The 19,550-nt window shown below is 38.2% G+C and overlaps 1 protein-coding gene across 1 annotated transcript in view; it reads left to right on the top strand.

Annotated features, from left to right (window-relative positions):
* The first annotated feature begins 224 nt into the window (after positions 1–224).
* Positions 225–19,550, top strand: part of LOC131151787 (lysine-specific demethylase JMJ26-like) — an 81,188-nt gene continuing 61,862 nt past the window's right edge. The window contains exons 1-7 of the mRNA XM_058103204.1: positions 225–1,086; positions 1,237–1,349; positions 2,718–2,814; positions 2,909–3,050; positions 3,701–3,764; positions 3,910–4,654; positions 14,929–15,258. Coding sequence (XP_057959187.1) covers positions 385–1,086; positions 1,237–1,349; positions 2,718–2,814; positions 2,909–3,050; positions 3,701–3,764; positions 3,910–4,654; positions 14,929–15,258 — 2,193 coding nt within the window. The 5' untranslated portion in view covers positions 225–384. The remainder of the gene's footprint in view (positions 1,087–1,236; positions 1,350–2,717; positions 2,815–2,908; positions 3,051–3,700; positions 3,765–3,909; positions 4,655–14,928; positions 15,259–19,550) is intronic.

Genomic DNA, 19,550 nt, shown 5'->3' with positions numbered 1-19,550 from the left:
TTTCCTTGTATACTTTAGCCCTCCTATGTATTTTTATTTAGTTGAGAATTTCAAAACGTATTAAATTTTATGTGAACACATACAATTTTATCTCATTTGGTTAATCTTATTTTTCGGTTTTTGTTTATTTTATTTTTATTTTTATTTTTATTTTCTTGAAGTGCTGGCAAAAGGGTTCGGACGTTGGGTCCCCTTCCATACGACACTTTTCGTAGGTGGGGCATATGAAAGGGCGAGAAAGCATATTTATGTATGACTATGAGCCCTAGCTGAGCTCCCAAGCTTTCAGGTGTACGGAGTAACTCAAGTTCATGTCTGTCTTTAAAGGTGGTAAATAAGAAGATTAACATAGCCGGGAAATACGATTCAGGCGCGGGAGAAAGGATGGCGGAGCCGAGCGAAGGCCAGGGCGAAGCGCAGATAGAGTCGAAACTGCCGCCGGATGACCTCCGCTGCCACCGAAATGACGGCAAATTGTGGCGCTGCAACCGCTGGAGGATCCACGACAAGACATTCTGCGAGTTCCATTACCTTCAGGTTCAGGCCAAGGCTCAAAGAGCCAAAGCTAGAGCTTCTTCCTCTTCCTCCTTCCGCGAGAAAAGAGCTCGCGATGGAGGTGATGATGCTGGCCGCGCTTCCGCGAGGAAGCACCGAATCCCTGATCGTTTGTCGACCAAGCAGAGAAGCGGAGAGAAGGTGTCCCTGGAAGATGCGGAATGCCGAGAGGAGTCAGATGAGGTTATTCCGAAGAAGAAAAAGAGGGGGCTTGGTGCTGTTGCTACTGAGGCCAGAGGACAGAAATGGGAGGGCAGTTTGGGCAGAAGACCAAACAATAATGTCAGGACCGATGCTGACAAGAAGAAGGAGGAGGAGAGGAAGCCGGCCAAGGAGGAAGCAGCCGTGGACATTCGACATATTTATAGCCGACGGAACAAATTGGGATTACAGAAACGCGAACAGCAGGGAACAGATAACGAAGAAGACGATTTCCGTGAGAAAGGTGAGCATAAAGATAAGGATTCTCTTGGCGCGAGAAGGTCCGGTTCCAAGCTAAAGGATGGTCGCAGGAAGCATTTCAGTGCCGAGGTGTAGTCTCTCTCTCTCTCTCTCTCTCTCTCTCACACACACACACACACACACACACACACACACACCCACACCCACTCCCGCACGCGCACACAGAGTCTTTCTATTTCTAAAGCTCTTGATTTCTGCCTTCATCCGCGTGTAAAACAGGGGGACGAAGATGATTGCCAGATGTGCCATCAGTGTCAAAGGAGCGATAAGAGGGTGGTGCGGTGCCGCATGTGCAAAGGCAAACGTTTTTGTGGCCCTTGCATTCAGAGATGGTAACTCCCTTTTTCCCTATTTTTGTCTAAAAATTAAAATAATGTTGATTTTATATGTGCAAAAGATGTCTGCACATTAATTGCCTAGGTTTGTTGCTGATTATTTTTCAGCTTTAAAATGGTTTAAATAGCAGTAAGGTACATGTATTATATTTAATTAATTCCATTCTCAGTGTGAGTCATATGTACTTTTAGGTATTGATTTTAGTCGAGTTTCTGGAATATTTTATTTCCATTCTTAGGTTTTGATGTTACTCTACACTGGAGGAAAATGTTTCAGAAAAAAAGTGAATGGTAATATAATGTGATGCGATTGCAACTACTGGATATATATCAGCTGTGAGAATAATACCTACTAATCACACTCATGTTTGACTTTCCTGTGCTGATCTGGAAATAGTGATGTGACACAGTTGGCTGGACATGCTCGAGGAAAAGATTTATTTATGATTTCAACTTGTATGCTGTGTTATACCAAGAGAAGTGTTTAAAAGAAGTAAAAGAAAAAGGCCTAATTTGAGCAATAGATGAAAACAGTGAGGGAATTAATCTAATTTCCCATGTAACCATGATTCACTTTTCTTCTTGATAGCATGGAATTAGGTAGATGATTTGCAATTTGTTTCTTTATTTGACATGTGACGAGTCTTTGTCTCAAAATGATTCTAATTGAAATTTAAATTTTGTAACCAGGTTTTGTTTTATTTGTAGGAAGATACCTCATCCTCTTTTCTCTGTAATTATGTCTGTTTTTTAGTTCAATGAATTTTTTGTTATCTTAAAAAAGTCACTAGGTTTGCGATTTATTTGAGCCATCATCTAATTGCATTTGAATATGAAAAGCTAAAGATTGTTTCCTCAAAATATTAGATTGCTTTTTCTAATTTCTTATATGGTAATCTATAAATTTTTTTGGCAAATCATAGTATCAGCTTTGTTTATTAGTGATTGTAACTCTTCTTCTGTTCTTCATTTGTTCATTTTTAGGAGCGATATTGTTTTCTTTTTGTTGGATACATGCAGTTTAAATATTCTTCATTAACTGTTGATGCTGTTGTGGTTGATGTTTGGGATTGGTAATTGTTTTTCTATCTAATTCCTTTTGAACTCATGGTGTCGTTAAACCATAAATTGAGCTGGGGTGGTGGATGATATCTGATTTTTTATCGAGCACCTAGTATGCATGTTTTAAGTTCTCAAAAAGGGAAAAAATCCCATTACAGACTTAAAATTATTCAAACTTTCTATCTGTGCAAAGATGATGTTTGGCTTCTGTAAATCTTAACTAACAAATAAAACTTCCTTCCAGCATTGTACCTAGTCAACTGGTTTGTCGCTTATTTTCTCTCTATGTGCTATAAAATATAGGTACCCTCTAATGTCAGAGGACGCAATAGCAGAATCTTGCCCATTCTGTCGTGGAAATTGCAACTGCAAAGCATGCTTGCGAAAAGATATACCTCAGGTTTGTATTGGCAGCATAGGTGCTTTGTCTTTTCGACATTGTACTTCTTTGCTATGTAATTGATGTCTAGTGCATTTCTCATAATTCACTGTAGGATGCCAAATATTCAGGAATGCCTCAAAGTAGAAATGAGAAGATACAACACTTGAATTATATGGTACATGAACTTTATCCATTCTTGAAACAACTTGATCATGATCAAATGAAGGAAAAGGAGACGGAGGCTTATATTCAAGGTAAAAATTTTTATTATATATGTTGGCTTGGTTTTGCAACTAGATAAAGATAATGACAAGAGAAGTGACTTATATTCAGGATAAGAAATAGAGACAGGCCTTAAACTTTGTTTTCAATGCGTTTGCACGGTTGTTGTAGCCTCATTGCTCTTGGAAATTTAGGAGGCTGCTTATACAGTAAGACATAGAATTATGTGCATTGTGTCATCTTCGAAATAAAACATGATATAATCATGAATAGTGCAATTCCCTAGAGAGTCTCTAGGTGACATTTATGCATTGATTGCCCAGTCCCACCCTATAGGCATACTTAAAAGGGTTTGTGGGTTTAGAAAATTAGGGATTTATTTGATTTGGTACATTTGACTGTTTTTTGATTTTGTAAGTTTAGGAGTTATGTAGTAATTTTTGGTTACTTGATTTTTGGGGCTTCTTATTTGCCAAAACTATAGGCTTATTGATGTAATGACTAATGAGTTAGATTTTGAAGAATTAATTGAGAATCTGAAACATAATCTCCCTTGCATTTTCCTTGCTCATGTATAATTCTCTCTGCCTCTCTCTGCTACTACATCACATTGACTTCAAAATCAGAAGTAATTAAAGGTTGCATTCTCTTAGTTTGCTGATTTTGATGGTTATATTGACAGGATTATCACCATTACAGATAGAGGTACAGAAAACAGGTTGTGAGAAGGATGAGCGTGTGTATTGGTATCATCCTATCCTAAAATAATTCCTTTTATTTATTATTATTATTATTATTATTGTATTTATGTATTTTGTGCAACTTTATATAGAACTCATTATTTTGCATAATGTTGTTAACAATTTTCTGATATTACCTGTCGTGTGGCAGTGATAACTGCAGGACATCTATAGTAGATTTTCACAGAAACTGCCCTAAATGTTCCTATGATCTCTGTCTTTCTTGTTGCCGTGAGATTCGGGATGGCTGCTTGAAAGGATGTGCTGATGAAGTGACTGTGCAGTATGTTGACAGAGGAAAAGCTTACTTGCATGGAGAACTCCGTTTGCCTGTAGAACGAAAAGGTCATCCAGATTCATTTGGAAATTCAAGCTCGTATGTTCGTGTGAGACCAACATCTGAGTGGAAAGCAAAGAAAAATGGTGATATCCCTTGTCCATCAAAGGAATTGGGTGGTTGTGGACGTTGTCGGCTGGAGTTGAAATGTATATTTTCTGAAAGCTGGGTTTCAGAACTGAAGAAGAAAGTAGAAAGAGTGGTTAAAACCCACGAACTGAATGTGCCTAAAATTTCTTCACGGTGCTGCTGCAATTCTAAATTGGATGGCGAGGTTGATTGTGGTAACATGAAGTTAAGGAAAGCAGCTTCTCGTGAAGATTCTGATGCCAACTATTTGTATTGTCCTTCAGCTAGTGACATCCATCAAGGGGATCTTGAGCACTTCCAAAAGCACTGGAACAAGGGAGAGCCAGTGATTGTAAGGAATGTTCTTGACTGCACATCTGGCTTGAGCTGGGAGCCAATGGTCATGTGGCGTGCCTTTCGTGAGATTAAATATACCAAGGGTTCCTCAGATTTGGCTGTAAAGGCAATTGATTGCCTTGACTGGTGTGAGGTTAGTTCATCAAAGTTGCTTATCTCTTTGTAAATTATAATCTCTTTTGTGTCTGTGCTTGTAATTTTTGTTCTTTCATTTTGTAAATTGTTATTATGGTGTTGTTTGAGTTCAAGCAAATATACGGCTTGCCTTGGCATAACTGTAAGAAGTTTGTCCTATCAACAATGAAGTTATGTTGGCTTGGTTTGAAGGAGGTGTTAACTATATTGAGATTTTCTGGGCTGTAGCATTATTTGATGGAATACCTAATCAATTGAGATGCTGTGCATCACTTTTTATTTTTTATTTTTTTGTTAGCAGAAGAAATTTCATTAATAGGAAAGAATTTATGAGGGAGAATAAGAAATCTCCCAAAAAAAAATCTGGTTCTAAAAAAAAAAAAAGGAAAACTAAAACAACAAAGACCAAGCCAACTAGTTCCTCCAATCCCTATTTAAAACCTGAAAAACTAGCTTCCTTGAAATTACCAAACCTGACATACCATAAAGAAGACAAAAACTGAATCTTTTGCTACACCAGTGACGAACTCAACTTCTTCCAACCATGAACCCCATAAAACTGCATACCTGCTACACTTCCACAGGCCTGCTCTATCCCTCCTTCTTCCAAATCCAAAGAAAGAAATGACTAACAAGTCTTCCACTGAATAGGAGGCAAACCCAATTCTCTTCCATAAAACCAAATAGTTTATTCCATATCCTCCACACAATTTGCAATGCAAAAAGAGATGGGAGGCTGTATTGGATTCCTATAACAGAGCACGCAAACATCTGGAGAGCGAGCTTTCAAAGGCCTCCTAATCTGCAGTAAGTTATTGGTATTAATTTTTTTAAGCACAGCCAAGCAAGTAAATGCTTTTATTTTTTTGGGAAACTTTAACCTTCCAAATAACAGGATATAGAGGAAAAGGAGAGTTTGAATGTGTCAAAAATTCATAGAATGGTTTATAGGAAAACACCTCCTGATTGATCCAAACACCAAGAATGAACATCCCTTCCCAAAGATAAGTTGTATTTATTCAATGTGGACAACAATGAAGACAACTCTCCGATCTCCCTATCATTTTTAGAGTCTCCTGAAATGAAGATTTTAAGAGACCAGACAGCTACTCACATTATCCACAAAAAAAGAAATAACTCTGTTCAGCTCAGAGCAGTCTAAAAGGACGAGGAAAAGAAGTGGAAACAAAAAACATTCCGAGCCATGGTTCTTTCAGAAACAAATCTGGGAACCCCTCCCCACTTCAAATTTGGTGTGCATCACTTTTTAAAGATGTACTGTCATGTTTAGGATATGGAAAATTTTCTCTAAGAATTTGTGTGAAATTTGCAGTTTGGTTATTTAGTTTTCATGGCAATTTAATACTCTCTGTTAAAAATGGATTCTCTGTAGTCTTTGATTCTGTTACACAAACTTTAGATGAGCAGTAAATCTGCTGGATGCATCTGGTATGCCTAAAACCATAAGCTGAGCAGGAAATCTGCTACGTGCATCTGGTGTCCCCAAAACCTGCAAATCCTCAGTTTTTATCTCTTGCATCATGTGGAATGGTTGTTAGTTTTCAAATGCATTTGATTATGTGAACACACAAGTAGAAGATAGGTGGGCTGTTTCTTGTAATACATTTAAGCACATTGCAATAAATGCATGCTTGGGAATTATACACTACCTGTATTGGGCAGTGTGTTATATGCTCGTATATTTCTTTGACCCTTGTCTAATTGAGGTTGTGTTACTCCTGTATCCGCCTGAATGCATTTGTTCATGGAGAGCAACATGCTAATGCTGCCAAAAAAACCATGGAGAGTTCATTATCTCTTTGGTTTTTAATTCTATATATTTCTGCTACCTCCATTTGTTTGGCTTTTCTATATACTTCATAGTGCCATCCTGTCAATATTGTTCTTGGGTTTGGCTTTTTGGATATAATTTGTGTTGTGCTGTTTCCTCTCCTTCCTCTCCCCCCCCTCCCTTTTTTCTCCTCATATTAGTGAGTTCAAGACAACAATGTTATACATGTGGCCCAAGAACAAAGGTTCCAGGGATCAGGGTCAAATTATGGTGGTCTTCACTTCATTCTAAGGGGAAAGTGAGCTTTGTAGCTGCTTCAAAATTGAAGTGGCCCAAGAAAAAACTGACATAGTGGAATGAGAACACTTTCAGGAATATTCACTTGAAAATTGATACGATCCTTAGTGGCTTAAAGGAGTTGGATGACGAGGAACTACCTCAAGGCTTCAATGCGGAGAGTAAGGCAAGAATATTTTTGTTCATAAAAGAGGTCCATGTCATTAGCATGGAAGAAATTACCTGGAGACAAATATCCAGGGCCTTGTGGCTCGAGGAGGGGGATCGAAACACCAGTTTCCTTTGCTGAAGCACAATGCTGATTGTAGGTTTAACGCTTAGACTAGAAATGAAATTGAGGGAGAGATTGTAGAAGAAGAGGACATCAAAAAGCACATTTGTGTGTGTGTGTGTTTTTTTTTTGTGTAGATCTGCATCAATAAGGGCATTTGTGATTTATATAAGAAGCTTTATACTTGGAGACCAAGAGGGGATAGAATTACTTTCAGGACTTAGAATCTTTTCACGACACAACGTAAGGCTTGAAAAGCGCTTCAGCCTTCAGTGAGGAGCAAAAATCTTAAGCCCTCAAAGACACGAATGGAGGTAAGGTGCTTGGCCCCAGTTGTTTTACTTTTGCTTTCCACCAAGCAAATTGGGGCCTCTCGAACAGGATTTGATATCTTTGATGATTTTCACAGAATAGTCTGATCTGTGAGCAGAATTTACTTCACTTTTTTTGTTACCTTGATTCCCCAAGAAAGCAGATGCTTGCAGTATTAAGAATTTCCACTATATATGCCTTGTTGGGGTATGCTCCTATCTGAAGTCCTTGCTGCAAGGCTCGAAGAAGTGATCCTGAAGGTAATTGGCCAGCACCTGGAAGTAAAAGGGGGATGGTTTGTAAGTTTGAAATGGAGAAGACTTGATCATGTGAGTTGGGGCTTTCTTCTTCTCATTCTTAAAAAGAATTTGGGGAACAATGGTGCAAGTAGATTCAACTATGCATTACCACCCCAATTTTTTCTATGCTTTTAGTGGTTGCCGTTCGTATTTTTCCACTCCACAAGAGGGTTGAGGCTAGGTGATCCACTCTCCCCCTTCTTGTTTATCATGGTAGTGGAAGTTTTGAGTCTTTTGTCAAAAAATGGAGGCCTCCTTAAAGGTCTAAGTACCTGAAGGAATGAGAGAGAAATGGAAGTCACCCTCCTGCATTTTTTTTATGGATGACACCATCATTTTCTGGGAAGTGGATACTCAAGGTGTATTCTCCTTGGTTTTGTATTAATGTCGGTTTAAAAGTGAATTTGGGTAAGAGTGAAATTATTCTAGTGGGGAACAACATTGAAGGGCCTCTCTTTGTGGGCCTTTTGGGTTGCTAACTGGGGGTGTTTCCTAGCATCTACCTTGGTGTACCTCTTGAAGTTTGCTAGAGCCAAACTCAAAGACAAGGGATTTTGGGACCCATAGCTGAAAGATTTGAGAGGAAAAACTTGCTGGTTGGAAAAGTAATTATCTATCAGGTGCAAAACTTATCCCATCAATAATACTCTTTCAAACCTCCTGGTGTATGGTGTACTAAATGTCCCTTTTGCCCCATTTTCGTTCATTGGCTAAAAGAATGGATGGAATTCAGAAGATATTCTTTTAGGGAAGCATAGGGAGGACTTCAAATACCATTTTTGTCAAATGGGGGGCTGTGAAGCAACCTATTTGAAATGGAGGTTTAGGGCTAAAATCTGTTGCTACCTTCAATAAAGCCCACCTTGAAAAATGGTTCTGGAGATTCATGAAGGAAAAGGATCACTTCTGGAGGAAAATTAGCGGTTCAAAATTGTCTTCATGATAATGGTTTGGCCCCTATGGTTGTGAGAGAATTCTCAGTTTAGAGATTCTTGGGAGTGGATGTGATTGTTTCTGTTCTCTCTCTTATTCATTTCCAAGTGGGGAATGAAAAGTGTTTTTCTTTTGGCATGACATTTGGTGCAGCGATTCTCCTTTTGGCATGAAATGAAATTCCCTTGCAAATTCAGTTTGGCTTGCGACAAAAAAGCCTTAATCAGCAATGACCTGCAATTTACAGATCATTGGATATCGTGGACCATTCCCTTGGTAAGGAATGCCCTCTAGTGGGAAACTGACCACCTTACAAAATTTTATGGTTGCTTGTACAAAATTCAATATCAGAGCACTCCTAATGAGTACATGTGGATCTGGATAAATATGACAGGGTTTACAGTTAGATCTTACCAAGAAATCTCGCTCCCCTGACAGCAACCAATACTAACTCTCTACTCCCCTGGAAGCCCATCTGGAAACAGCAGCCTCCACAGATTGCTTTCTTTACTTAGGAGCCAATTCTTGGAAAGTTTCTTACTGTAGACAACCTGCAGAGAAGGGGACTGCTGCTTGTCAATAGGTGCATCTCTTTGTATGGAAAATGCTGAGTCAATTGAACATCTCCTAAGTTGCTTGAGCATATCCTTTTCCCACCGCTCTTGGACAAGACATCTTTGAAATCTGGCCATGACTCTGACCAGGAAGCAGCACTGGGGAGGGAAGTTATGGGCTTGGGCAATTGTTTATGCAAGGAAAGAAATAAAGCCTTGACAGTTTTTCTCCTTGCCATCTTTTGGTGTTTGGACGGAAAGAAATAGAAGGGCATCCAATGAATTGGCTGCCTGTACATTTTATCACAGACCAATTGATTACTACTGTAACTGGCTGACAGAGTGGCTTTTGTTTGTTTGGTAGAGACAATTCTTGACTTTTTTGACACACTGTAGGGTGGGTAATTTCTCCTTTCATTGTTTGCACTTGGGCGACAAACCTTTGGTGCCCATTAATGAATTTTTACTTCCTTGATAAAAAAAAAAAATCATTGTTTTACAAAATAAAAGGTGCATATGTACACTTGAGATGTGTGCATACTGTAATCAGGATTTATTTTATGAAACTGTAGGTTTTAGAAAGGAGATGTATTTTATTAGAGAATGTCTGTTATTTTTTTAGGTTTTATGGAATCATAGTAAGCCTCGGAATTTGGAACAAGAATATAAAATATGTATTTGATTAGAGAATGCCTACTAGTTTTTAGACTTTATGAAATCATGTTAAGCCTCAGAATTTGAAACAAGAATATAAAATATACTTATTGAAATTTTGGAAGCGCCTGTTACTTCTTTCATGGTTGTGAAGGGGATGGGGTTTCTTGAACATTCATTTTCCCATGAATCTAAATGATTGGGAGATGGTTGAGCTTTTCTTTTGTTGGGTATATGGGATTCCTTTTGACCTTATTCTCGAAAGGATAATAGGGTAGATGTTTGTCTGATGCATTTTGACAGTGATGAGATGCATCACTGTCTTGTTTTGTGTTGCTATGTCATGGAGCTTGTGGAATAGTTTGCTTGGTTATTTTGGTGAATGTTGGGTGTCTCTGAATTCCCTAAAGGCTTTTCTGTTTCGATTTAAAGGTTTTGGAAGGAGGAAGGGTGCAAGCACGCAATGGAATTGTGTTGTTTTTGCAGTACTTTTGAGTATCTGGCTAGAGAGGAATGCTTGTATCTTTGAGGACAGATCTCTGCCTTGCAGTTGCTTTATGATAATGTTCGTTTTCTTGCTTCTCTATGTGCATTTTCATTTGGTTACTTCAAAGGAGTGAGCTTCTAGATTTTTTAGCAGGAATTGATGGCCTTGTTAGTTTGATTTTTACTGTTTGTGTTATCTCTTTATGTTTCTTCTTCTTTTTTCTTTTTTCTTTCTATTGGTAGACTACACTTTACCTAAAAGCTTAAGCTACTAAGTTGTGAGCCAACAATGTATATCAAGCCTTACACTTCCCTGCACGTGGAGCCGGATGGCATGTGGAGAGATAAACAAACAATAAATAACACCCATTATAAGGAGTACTCTAATTTTTAAACACCACATGACAAACATTGTCAACAAGATTAGAACCAAGGACCTTGTGGTAACTTTGCTATGATACCTTGTCAGATTACCATTTTACCTAAAATGTAAGCTATCAGGTTCATTCAAGCTTTAACATCTATAAAATTGTTGGCATTTGAAAGAAAATGAAGAATATGTTTTCTTGTTATCTTTTGTTGGTAGGATGTGGTTATCTTGAATTGATCTCTTACCTTAGCTAATAATGTGACTCTCCTTTTTGGGATCTTAGTGATTGAGAAAATCTGTAAGACTTTGGATGGGTTGACGGTTGCTTTCTTTACATTATATGGTTAGATTTTGTTGGTTTAGGTTTGCCTTTTTTCTTATGTCGTATTATTTGTGTCTATTAAGAATTCCATGTAGGTGGCTAACAAGTTGGAGAATTTGATGAAAGACTTTGTTGCGTGGTTAGGTGATAATAAATTGATCATCTTGTTAGTTGCATGGCTGTAAGCCCAAGATTTGTTTTCTTTTCTCCTTTTTTCCTTTTTCTAGAGGGGGTTTGGGCTTGGCTAGTTTGGTGTTGAAGAATCTCTCTTTAATGAAAACATGGTTGGAATTTCCCTTTATAACATCATTTCCTACGGTCTATGGTAATTCTTAGTAAGTATAGGCTTTATAGAATGTGGGAGATGTTGAAGCTAGAATTAAGGTTAGCCATGCGAGCCCTTGGAAATTTGTTTTGAAATTTAAAATCGCTTTTACCTATCTGGTGAGTTGTCAATGGGAGGGTGTTTCTTTTATAGAGGATATTTGGACTAGAAATCTGTATCTGTCCAGCTTTTCCCTGACTTTTTCTGTTTATCTAATCTCCATGATGCTTTCATATTTGATTATTCTAATAATCAAGGGAATCTGACTTTTCCCCTTTGCTAGAAATTTGAACGAGAGGGAGATTCATGATCTTGTTCCATGGTTCATTGCTTTGTAGTTATTCTGGTGTTATGTGGGGAGTGAGATAAGATGTTTGGCTTTGGATTTGGATTCTTTTGGGAGTTTCTCTCTCATAAATATTTCTTTGCTTAGTTGATTCAAGTTTCTAATCTGTCTCTCTCTCTCTCTCTCTCTTCTCGCATTCTTTTATTTGGAAAACTAAGAGTTCTTCCAAAGTTGGAACATTTACTTGGACTCCAATCCCTTAAAAAGATTTACACTATAACTGTACTTCTCTTTTTGGGTTGTTTGGAACAATTTGTGTATAGTTTTTGGGGAGCTTTGGACATTATCTTTGGAGATTTTATACATTTTTTCTAGGGTTTTGGTAATAATAAAGAAGGGAAGGAGAAGGGGAGAGAGTGCCTTATATGATGATGAACTCAAGTAGTTTTTTGTCCTTCTTTCAATTTTGTTTTTGACTATTCAAAATTTCTTCTTTTATTAAAAAAAACCCTTACAAGGTTTGCATGGGAATTATAAAAAAAATTTCTTTTGAAGGAAAAATGAGGATATTCAACATTGCTGAGACCAACGAGTAGATTTGTTACTCCATTATACTCTCGTTAAAGGAGCAAAGATGGCATGTGATGGAGTTACGTTATTTTTAATTCATCATAACCTCATCTTCATGGGTGAAATATCTCATGGTACCAAACCATTTCATGATGGTTCAGCTAAGAACGTACAGATTTGTCCATTTCATTTCTATATAGAATATTTCAAATAAGGTGCCATCAAAATGATTTTTTTGCTCGACAGTAGGGAAGCTTGAGGGCAGAAGTCCATGTTTGAACTGTTGGAGGGGCGTGTAGAGGCTAGCAAAATTAGCAAACGACCATAAGGAAAATTAAGGAGAAGTTTGAAGAGGAGAAGAAACCCAGATGCTTGGATTATGGTTCTACAAATGTGACCCATGGTTTAGAATCATTGTCTCTTAAGGAGTGAGAAGCTTTGACATTCAGTTTTCAATTGTGTGGGGATTTATTGGCAGTGGTGATGGAGTTTTCCTTGAGCAGAGGTGAGGAGGACAGCACATCAATTTTGGAAGGTTAAATTGGGGAAGAAATTCAGGGATATTGCTAGAAAATCATGTGAATGAAATGGGAAATTTTTTGTAAAAGTCTATAGAGGAGATTACAGATTGCGTAGCAACAGAAAAGAATTTGTGGGGCTTAGGCCTAATGTCTATTATAATGTGCCTAAACGAATAAGGCTCGACTTAACTAATATTGGGTGGGAAGACTTTTAATCCAAACAAGGGGCCTCAACATATGAAGACCCAACGAAAAGACCTTAGCTCAACGGAGCTTTAGCGGGTGGGCCAAATAAAGCCCTTGACGTTACAAGTACCTCAGTGCCCATTGGAAATAGAAGAACTCTTTTTCTTTGAACGGAAGTCATGAGGAGTAGAATGAGTAGGTGAAAATGTGCATATTAGATTTCTTCTGGAGCTGAGGATTCAGAGGCTAAAGCTTTGGAAGTTGAGCTATGAAGATGGTAAAAATGTAGAAGCTCTTTCAGATCAGAATGCAGTGTTTCAACATCTTTCGGAGCTTCATGTGAGGCTAAGGAATTTTTGAGAGTGGGGGATGAAGTGTTGAAGAGGAAAGGGAAGGATGGCCTAAACCTCTTTATTTGTAACAAATTGACATGAAACATAATCATAAGTTTACAATTTCTTTTTGGGGCGGGGGGGGGGGGGGGGGGGGGGGGGGGGGGTGGGTTGTTATTATATCAATTGTGGCATGCGGATTTGTCTGACTTTGCAGATGAGGAATCTTTGCAACAGGCCTGTCTAGTGGATTGTAAGGAGGTGGAGATGGATGGGTTGAGTTTGGATCTTGAATCTTTAGACCAACAAGGTCTTGGTGTTAAGAGTTTGGAGAGAGTTTATATTATTGAATAATTTTGGATGTTAGGGGAACATAGCTAGTCTCAGGATGGGTTTTTAGCTGTCCCAAGTTTGATTTCAGAACCTTTTCAGAAGCATTTTTGAGATTTGGGCAATGAATCTCTTGGGATCTACTTAATAAACACTGCCAATTCTGAAGGTATCCGTCCCACTCCAAAGCATATGATTACTTCTTTTAGTTCCCATTTGTGTCATAAGGAATCAATCAAAGAGGGGGAGTTTCATACCATGGATCTTCTAGGTGATGAGAGGCGCAATGTGGAGGCTGAAAACCTTCTTGAAGAGTTAGATCTTTGACTAGTGAATCATAATGGGGAAGTGTTAGGATTGGTAGAGTGGGTACAAGGGAGAGGAAACAATCCTCTAGATTGAGCATGTAATTAGGTAACTTGCTTCCTTCATTAATTATGAGAAGGTGACATATGGCTAGGTAATAGTTGAATTAATCAATGATGCTCCTTTCTTGGAATGTTTGTGGTTTAGGGACCACGAGGAAGTGTAGAGTGCTAGAGGCTTAATTAATAGAGTTTATCTTGATATTTTGTTTATATGGGAATCTAAGGTAGAGGTGGTGGATAAACTTTTGGCGAGGAGTTTTTGAGAGTTGAGACATTGAGTGTTTTGCCCTTCCTAGGGAAGTATTGCATGGGACACCATGGTAGCATCCTTCCGGGATTGTGTGTTGGTTTTTTTTTTTTTTTTTTTTGTTTTTCTTTGTTATTAAAACTTAATGGGTTTGGGTATTGGTGGTTCACTTTGGTTTATGGACCACGATATCTACCATGTGGGTAGTCCTTTGATGAGTTGGCTAGTTTTTGTGGCCTATATTGTCTGCATTGTGTGATAGGAGGAGATAATGCCATTTGCCTCGCTGATGACAAGTTAGGAGGTACTAGGGTGACTAGGATGTTTGACTCTTCCATTCGCAATTGTGAGCTTAGGGATGTAGCTTTGAGCAACGGTCGTTTTACTTGGCTGTTTCTCCCTCTGGGCTCTTCCTCCCAAATTGACCATTTTCTAATCACTAGATGCTTTGTTAGGCTGGTTTAGGACCATTGTCCAGTTTTTGTTGGAGCTCATCCCATGAAATTGGGTCCTACTCTGTTCAGATTTGAAAGTATGTGGCTGTTAGTCTGACACACCCTTCTTTCAAGGAGTTCATTACCACTTGGTGGAGAGATGGTAGACTTTAGGGGTGGGTGGGGTTTAAGGTTTGAAAATGGACTCTAATACTTGTTCTCTCTCTCGTACACATTTTTTTTTCCCTTTACTACTGAATAATATGTACCATATGTTTGTTATCTCTAGTCCTAATGTGTTATTTTTGTTTTCTTTGACCTGTTATTAATTGTGTTCTTAATGGGCAATGGTATTGAACATTGATATTCTTGTGTGTTTTTAGGTTGAGATAAATATTCATCAATTTTTCAAAGGGTATTCAGAGGGTCGAGCACACAGTAACTTATGGCCAGAGATGCTTAAACTAAAAGATTGGCCACCATCTAATTTATTTGGGGAACGATTGCCACGCCATGATGCTGAGTTTGCTAATGCCTTGCCATATTTGGAATACACTGATCCACGCTCTGGTATACTCAATCTTGCTGCAAAGTTGCCTGCTGATATTCTGAAGCCAGATCTGGGCCCCAAAACATATATTGCATATGGATTTGCAGAGGAGCTTGGCCGGGGAGATTCTGTAACAAAGCTTCACTGTGACATGTCTGATGCGGTATGATATCTTTAATTCAATTGTATACCCTACTATCTCAGGAAATTACTGCAGACTGCCTTTCTTTAGGACTAATCTTATGCACTAGTCAATGCATATATCCTTATCTTGGGTAACTGTTTCCTTGTGCATGTAAACCCACTAATCCTAAAAGTCCTGGGCAGTCTTCATTGTCAGTGTTAAAAAAGAAATTTTAGCGTGAAGGGAACCTCTTTCGCTCATTCTTTTAAGTGTTTCAATGACATTCTTCTTTATTTTTGTTGCATTTCTCTTTGCTTTTTTTTTTTTTTCCCCATCTACAAGATTTTTAATTTTTAATTTTTAACTTTTTGCAGTTGATGAGGATGCTTAGATGGATGAGTGGTATAACATTGAAAGATAAATTAAGGAATGAACATATTCGTGGTAAGTTAGGTGTAGCTCCTATAGAAGATAAGATGAGGGAAGGACGACTCAGATGGTATGGACACTTGCAACGTAGGCCTTATAGTGCACCTGTGAGGAAGAGTGACTTAGTTATTGTGGGGGGCAGTAGAAAGGGTAGGGGTAGACCTAAAATAACTTGGGAGGAGATAGTAAGGATTTAATATCTTTGAATCTATCAAAAGAAATGGTCCATGATCGCATAAATTGGCGGAAAAGGATTCATATAGCCGACCCCACTTAGTGGGACTAAGGCTTGGTTTTGTTGTTGTTGTAACTTTTTGCAGTTGATATAATCAGTATTGTTATCTTGAAATTTTAATTAAAAAGGAACTCAATGATTTCTCTGACATTGAATCAAGCAATTAGAAGAATCTGCAGAAATAAACTGAACTGATTGAAAGAGACAATGACATTTTTTGTGATAGCATTAATATATTCACTACAAGGCGCTGAGTGGATGAGGATTTGATATGTTGAATAAGTTGTGGTTTCTGTGCTATCTTTAAAAATTGAATGGGTTCAATTCAGATTTTCTTTGTCAACCATCTATACTGAGATTTGATGAAATGTCTAATTTGATAAACTGTGTTTCTGGGTGAAAAATATGGGGTTCTGCACTTGTTGATTTTTTTTTTTTTTTTCATTTTTTCCATAAAATTGTCTCAGAAAGGAGAAAATTGTCAGAATATGTGTTTACCAGCTTACCAATGAAAATATTATCGTGGGAACTGTTTCTTTTCCCCAATTTTATGGGTTTCATTTAGAACTATCCCTTTTGCTGTTTACCTAATTGTCTATCCAAGTATGGGAAGAATTGAAAAACTGACCTTCCAATATTTCAAAAACACAGTTTTTAAACTTAATCCTCTCTCTGCAGTATGTGTAGGTCTGATGAATGAAGCTTTTTTTCCCACCTGTGTTGGTGTGGCTGATAACGCATACAGTGGCAAAAAGCTGAGCACATTCACATGCTCAAGCTGGGTTGCACGTTAATAGTGTCCGACTTCCCATGGTTGACAGCCTTGATTAGTTTGAGAAAGGACTGAGTGTTGAAAGCAGAAATTGGAAAAATTGATGGCAAATCAGAATTGCTAGCATAATGAGTGAGTTTTTAAATGGAGGGCATTAAATTGAATGCTTAATAAAAAAGGATTCACTGTTTGTGTGGTATTTTTGTGTTTTCCTGTGTTTTATTGAGAGGATATTTTACCTTGATTGCCATTTCAGTAGTGGATAGAAGTTTTTATTTATTATTTTATTTTTGATTTTTATGTTTTTATAAGTGTGCCATACTTGTTAACTTTTTCTAGTATCGGGACTGAATTTAAAATAGTTGATATACGATGGAAAACTAGGTTTGGAGTTGTTGAACCATGCGAACCAGATTGTTATATTTCTCCTGGGACATGGTAGATAATGTACTCAACTCCCTAGTAGAGTGGTTAGATGCACTGTCAACTGTAGAATCACTCTCAACAGGAGAGTTATTGGCCCAAGTTGATTTTCCATGGAGATCCTCAATTGTCCTTGCCAGAATGAGTGCAAATGCAAGAATTGCCCTGACAAACTTGTCTGATACACTACCTTTGCCACAACTGCCATCCAAACCTCGTTCTCAAATACTTCCGTGACCCTTCAAGGCAGCAGTGACCATTGCTGAATTATCCCGGAAAGAAGCCTAAGAAGAAGATTGAGAGCCATCCATTGGATTCTGCATATGCTTCATTCATGGATGGTGTGGATTCACTGGCAAGAATCTGATTGAGGATGTTTTGAAGGCCATGACTCAACCAAGATAGCTGTTGGAGCATATGCTTCATTCAGGGATGGATTTGATGGATGTTAAGTTGCTCCCACATGTCTTCAGAGTGATATTATAGTTACTAATGGACCTACCTTCTTGGTCATATTTGGAAAAATTTCAATAACACAAGTTTGATTTTATCTTGTGAGAAGCTTTTATGGAGATCATCCCATACGGGTTTGACTATTCTATGAAACATCACATTCACAGCAATTAGTGGTTCCTTGCATAACCAATATTTCATTCTGTTTCATCCAATCTTCATATTCTTTTCAGCCTATAGATGGAGGAGAATACAGCAGATCCTTGGACTTCCCTTTTACGTTCATATACACATGCAGTACAACACCAAGTTGGAGGATTTAACCAATTTGATGGCTGTGATCTGTACGTTAACAAAAATCAGGCAAAGTTCTCTTTGTAGGGGCCATCAAACCAACCCTAGTACACTACAGTCAACACACTATTGGGAATGAACAATACCACAATAATGCAGAATCAGGCAGCCATGCTAGCAGGGAACAGCACTTCAGAAATTCAAATATCAAGAACTTCAAGGGGCATCTATGACCACAAAACTGAAGTTACCCTAGCCTAGAAGGGATCACTTGACCATATAGAATAGGGCAGACCACAACAAAGAATCACATGCACTTAATAGGCAACCTGGTAGAAGTCACAGGCATTATGGCTGGCGACAACTAGAACCAAGTGCATGCAAGAAGAGGAAATAAAATCTAACACGAATTGAAATTGACCAGAAGTTGATACAAGATTGCAAGCAATCAATCATATACGCATGTGGTAACAAAACAGCCTCATCATGCCACAGCCATTGAGTGGAACTTCAGAACTGCAATAGGTGAAAGACACTAACCTCCCTTGAGGTTTGACAAAAAGACAATGACCTCCTTGGAGGTTTCAAAAATTCCATGAACCTCCCTTGAGGTTTCAAATATTTCAGGGACCTCCCTTGAGGTTTGTCAAAAAGACACAAACCTCCCCTTGTATTTTGCAAAAAGATAAGTTTTTTAAGGGAAGGTATATGTCGTTTTGTCAAACCTCAGGGGAGGTTTATGGCATTTTTTGAAACCTCAGGGGACGTTCTCTATCTTTTTGCCAAATCTTAGGGTAGGTGAGTGTCTTTTGCCCAACTGCAATAGTAGTTTACTGGAAACTGGGTACAACTGACTTCACATAAGTAAACCTCCACAAATACACACAAGGATGCTGCACTGCCTAACCGAGAGGAAGAGTGTCCCAAGACGGCTCTCAAACCAAATAGAAAATTAGATTTGAAAACCAGTTAGAGAAATATAAGAAAAAAATAGTAGACTGTGTGTCCAAAAAGATACATTTTGTCCAAAATCAACTGAGATAAGAGAGGAGGAGGAACAAGCAAGTGGCAGTTTGAGAGATATTCAGGGGAGGCTTGTAGTTAGATCAATTTCTATTTAGCAATGGGTGGGAAAAGTAGTTTCCTGTTCTCACTCAAAAGTTGAGAGATACTAGATAGATCAATTTCTGATCATTTTCCTGTGTTTGGAGTCTTAGAAGGTTATTTGGGGTATTCCTTTCCAGCTTGAGAATATGTAAATGGATCATAGCGACTTTTGTAATTTAATAAAGGATACTTTGAGTAGTTGGGATGTTGGATAGGAGGGTTTTAGATTTATGAAGAAGGTTAAGGGTACTAAAGAGGTGCTGAAAAAGTGTAATTTAGAGGAGTGAAAACATGATTGTTTTGAGTGGGTTGAGTGTGTTAAATAGGAAAGAGATTAAGGAAGGGCTTTCTAGACTTTCTAGAGAAGAGGAAGTTAAGAAACTCAGTTTGAAGAATGAGTTGGTGGGAGTGTTCTTTTGAAGGAGGTTAGGAGTTGGAGGAAAAACAACAGAGTTTAGATGGGTTAGGGGATTGTAATTCTAAGTTTTTTTCACAAGGGCATATGAGGCACTGTTATATTAGAGAAACAGAGTTGAGAAATGGGGAGTGGGTCATTGATGTTAGGTAGATAGCAGAAGAGGCTATTGATTTTTCAGAAAGTCTGTTTGTTGAAGAGGA

The sequence above is a fragment of the Malania oleifera genome, chromosome 3 (assembly GCF_029873635.1).
Source record: "Malania oleifera isolate guangnan ecotype guangnan chromosome 3, ASM2987363v1, whole genome shotgun sequence".
NCBI classification, from domain to species: Eukaryota; Viridiplantae; Streptophyta; class Magnoliopsida; order Santalales; family Ximeniaceae; genus Malania; species Malania oleifera.
The sequence above is the reverse complement of the archived record's forward strand: the minus strand, read 5'-3'. Positions and strand labels throughout refer to the sequence as shown.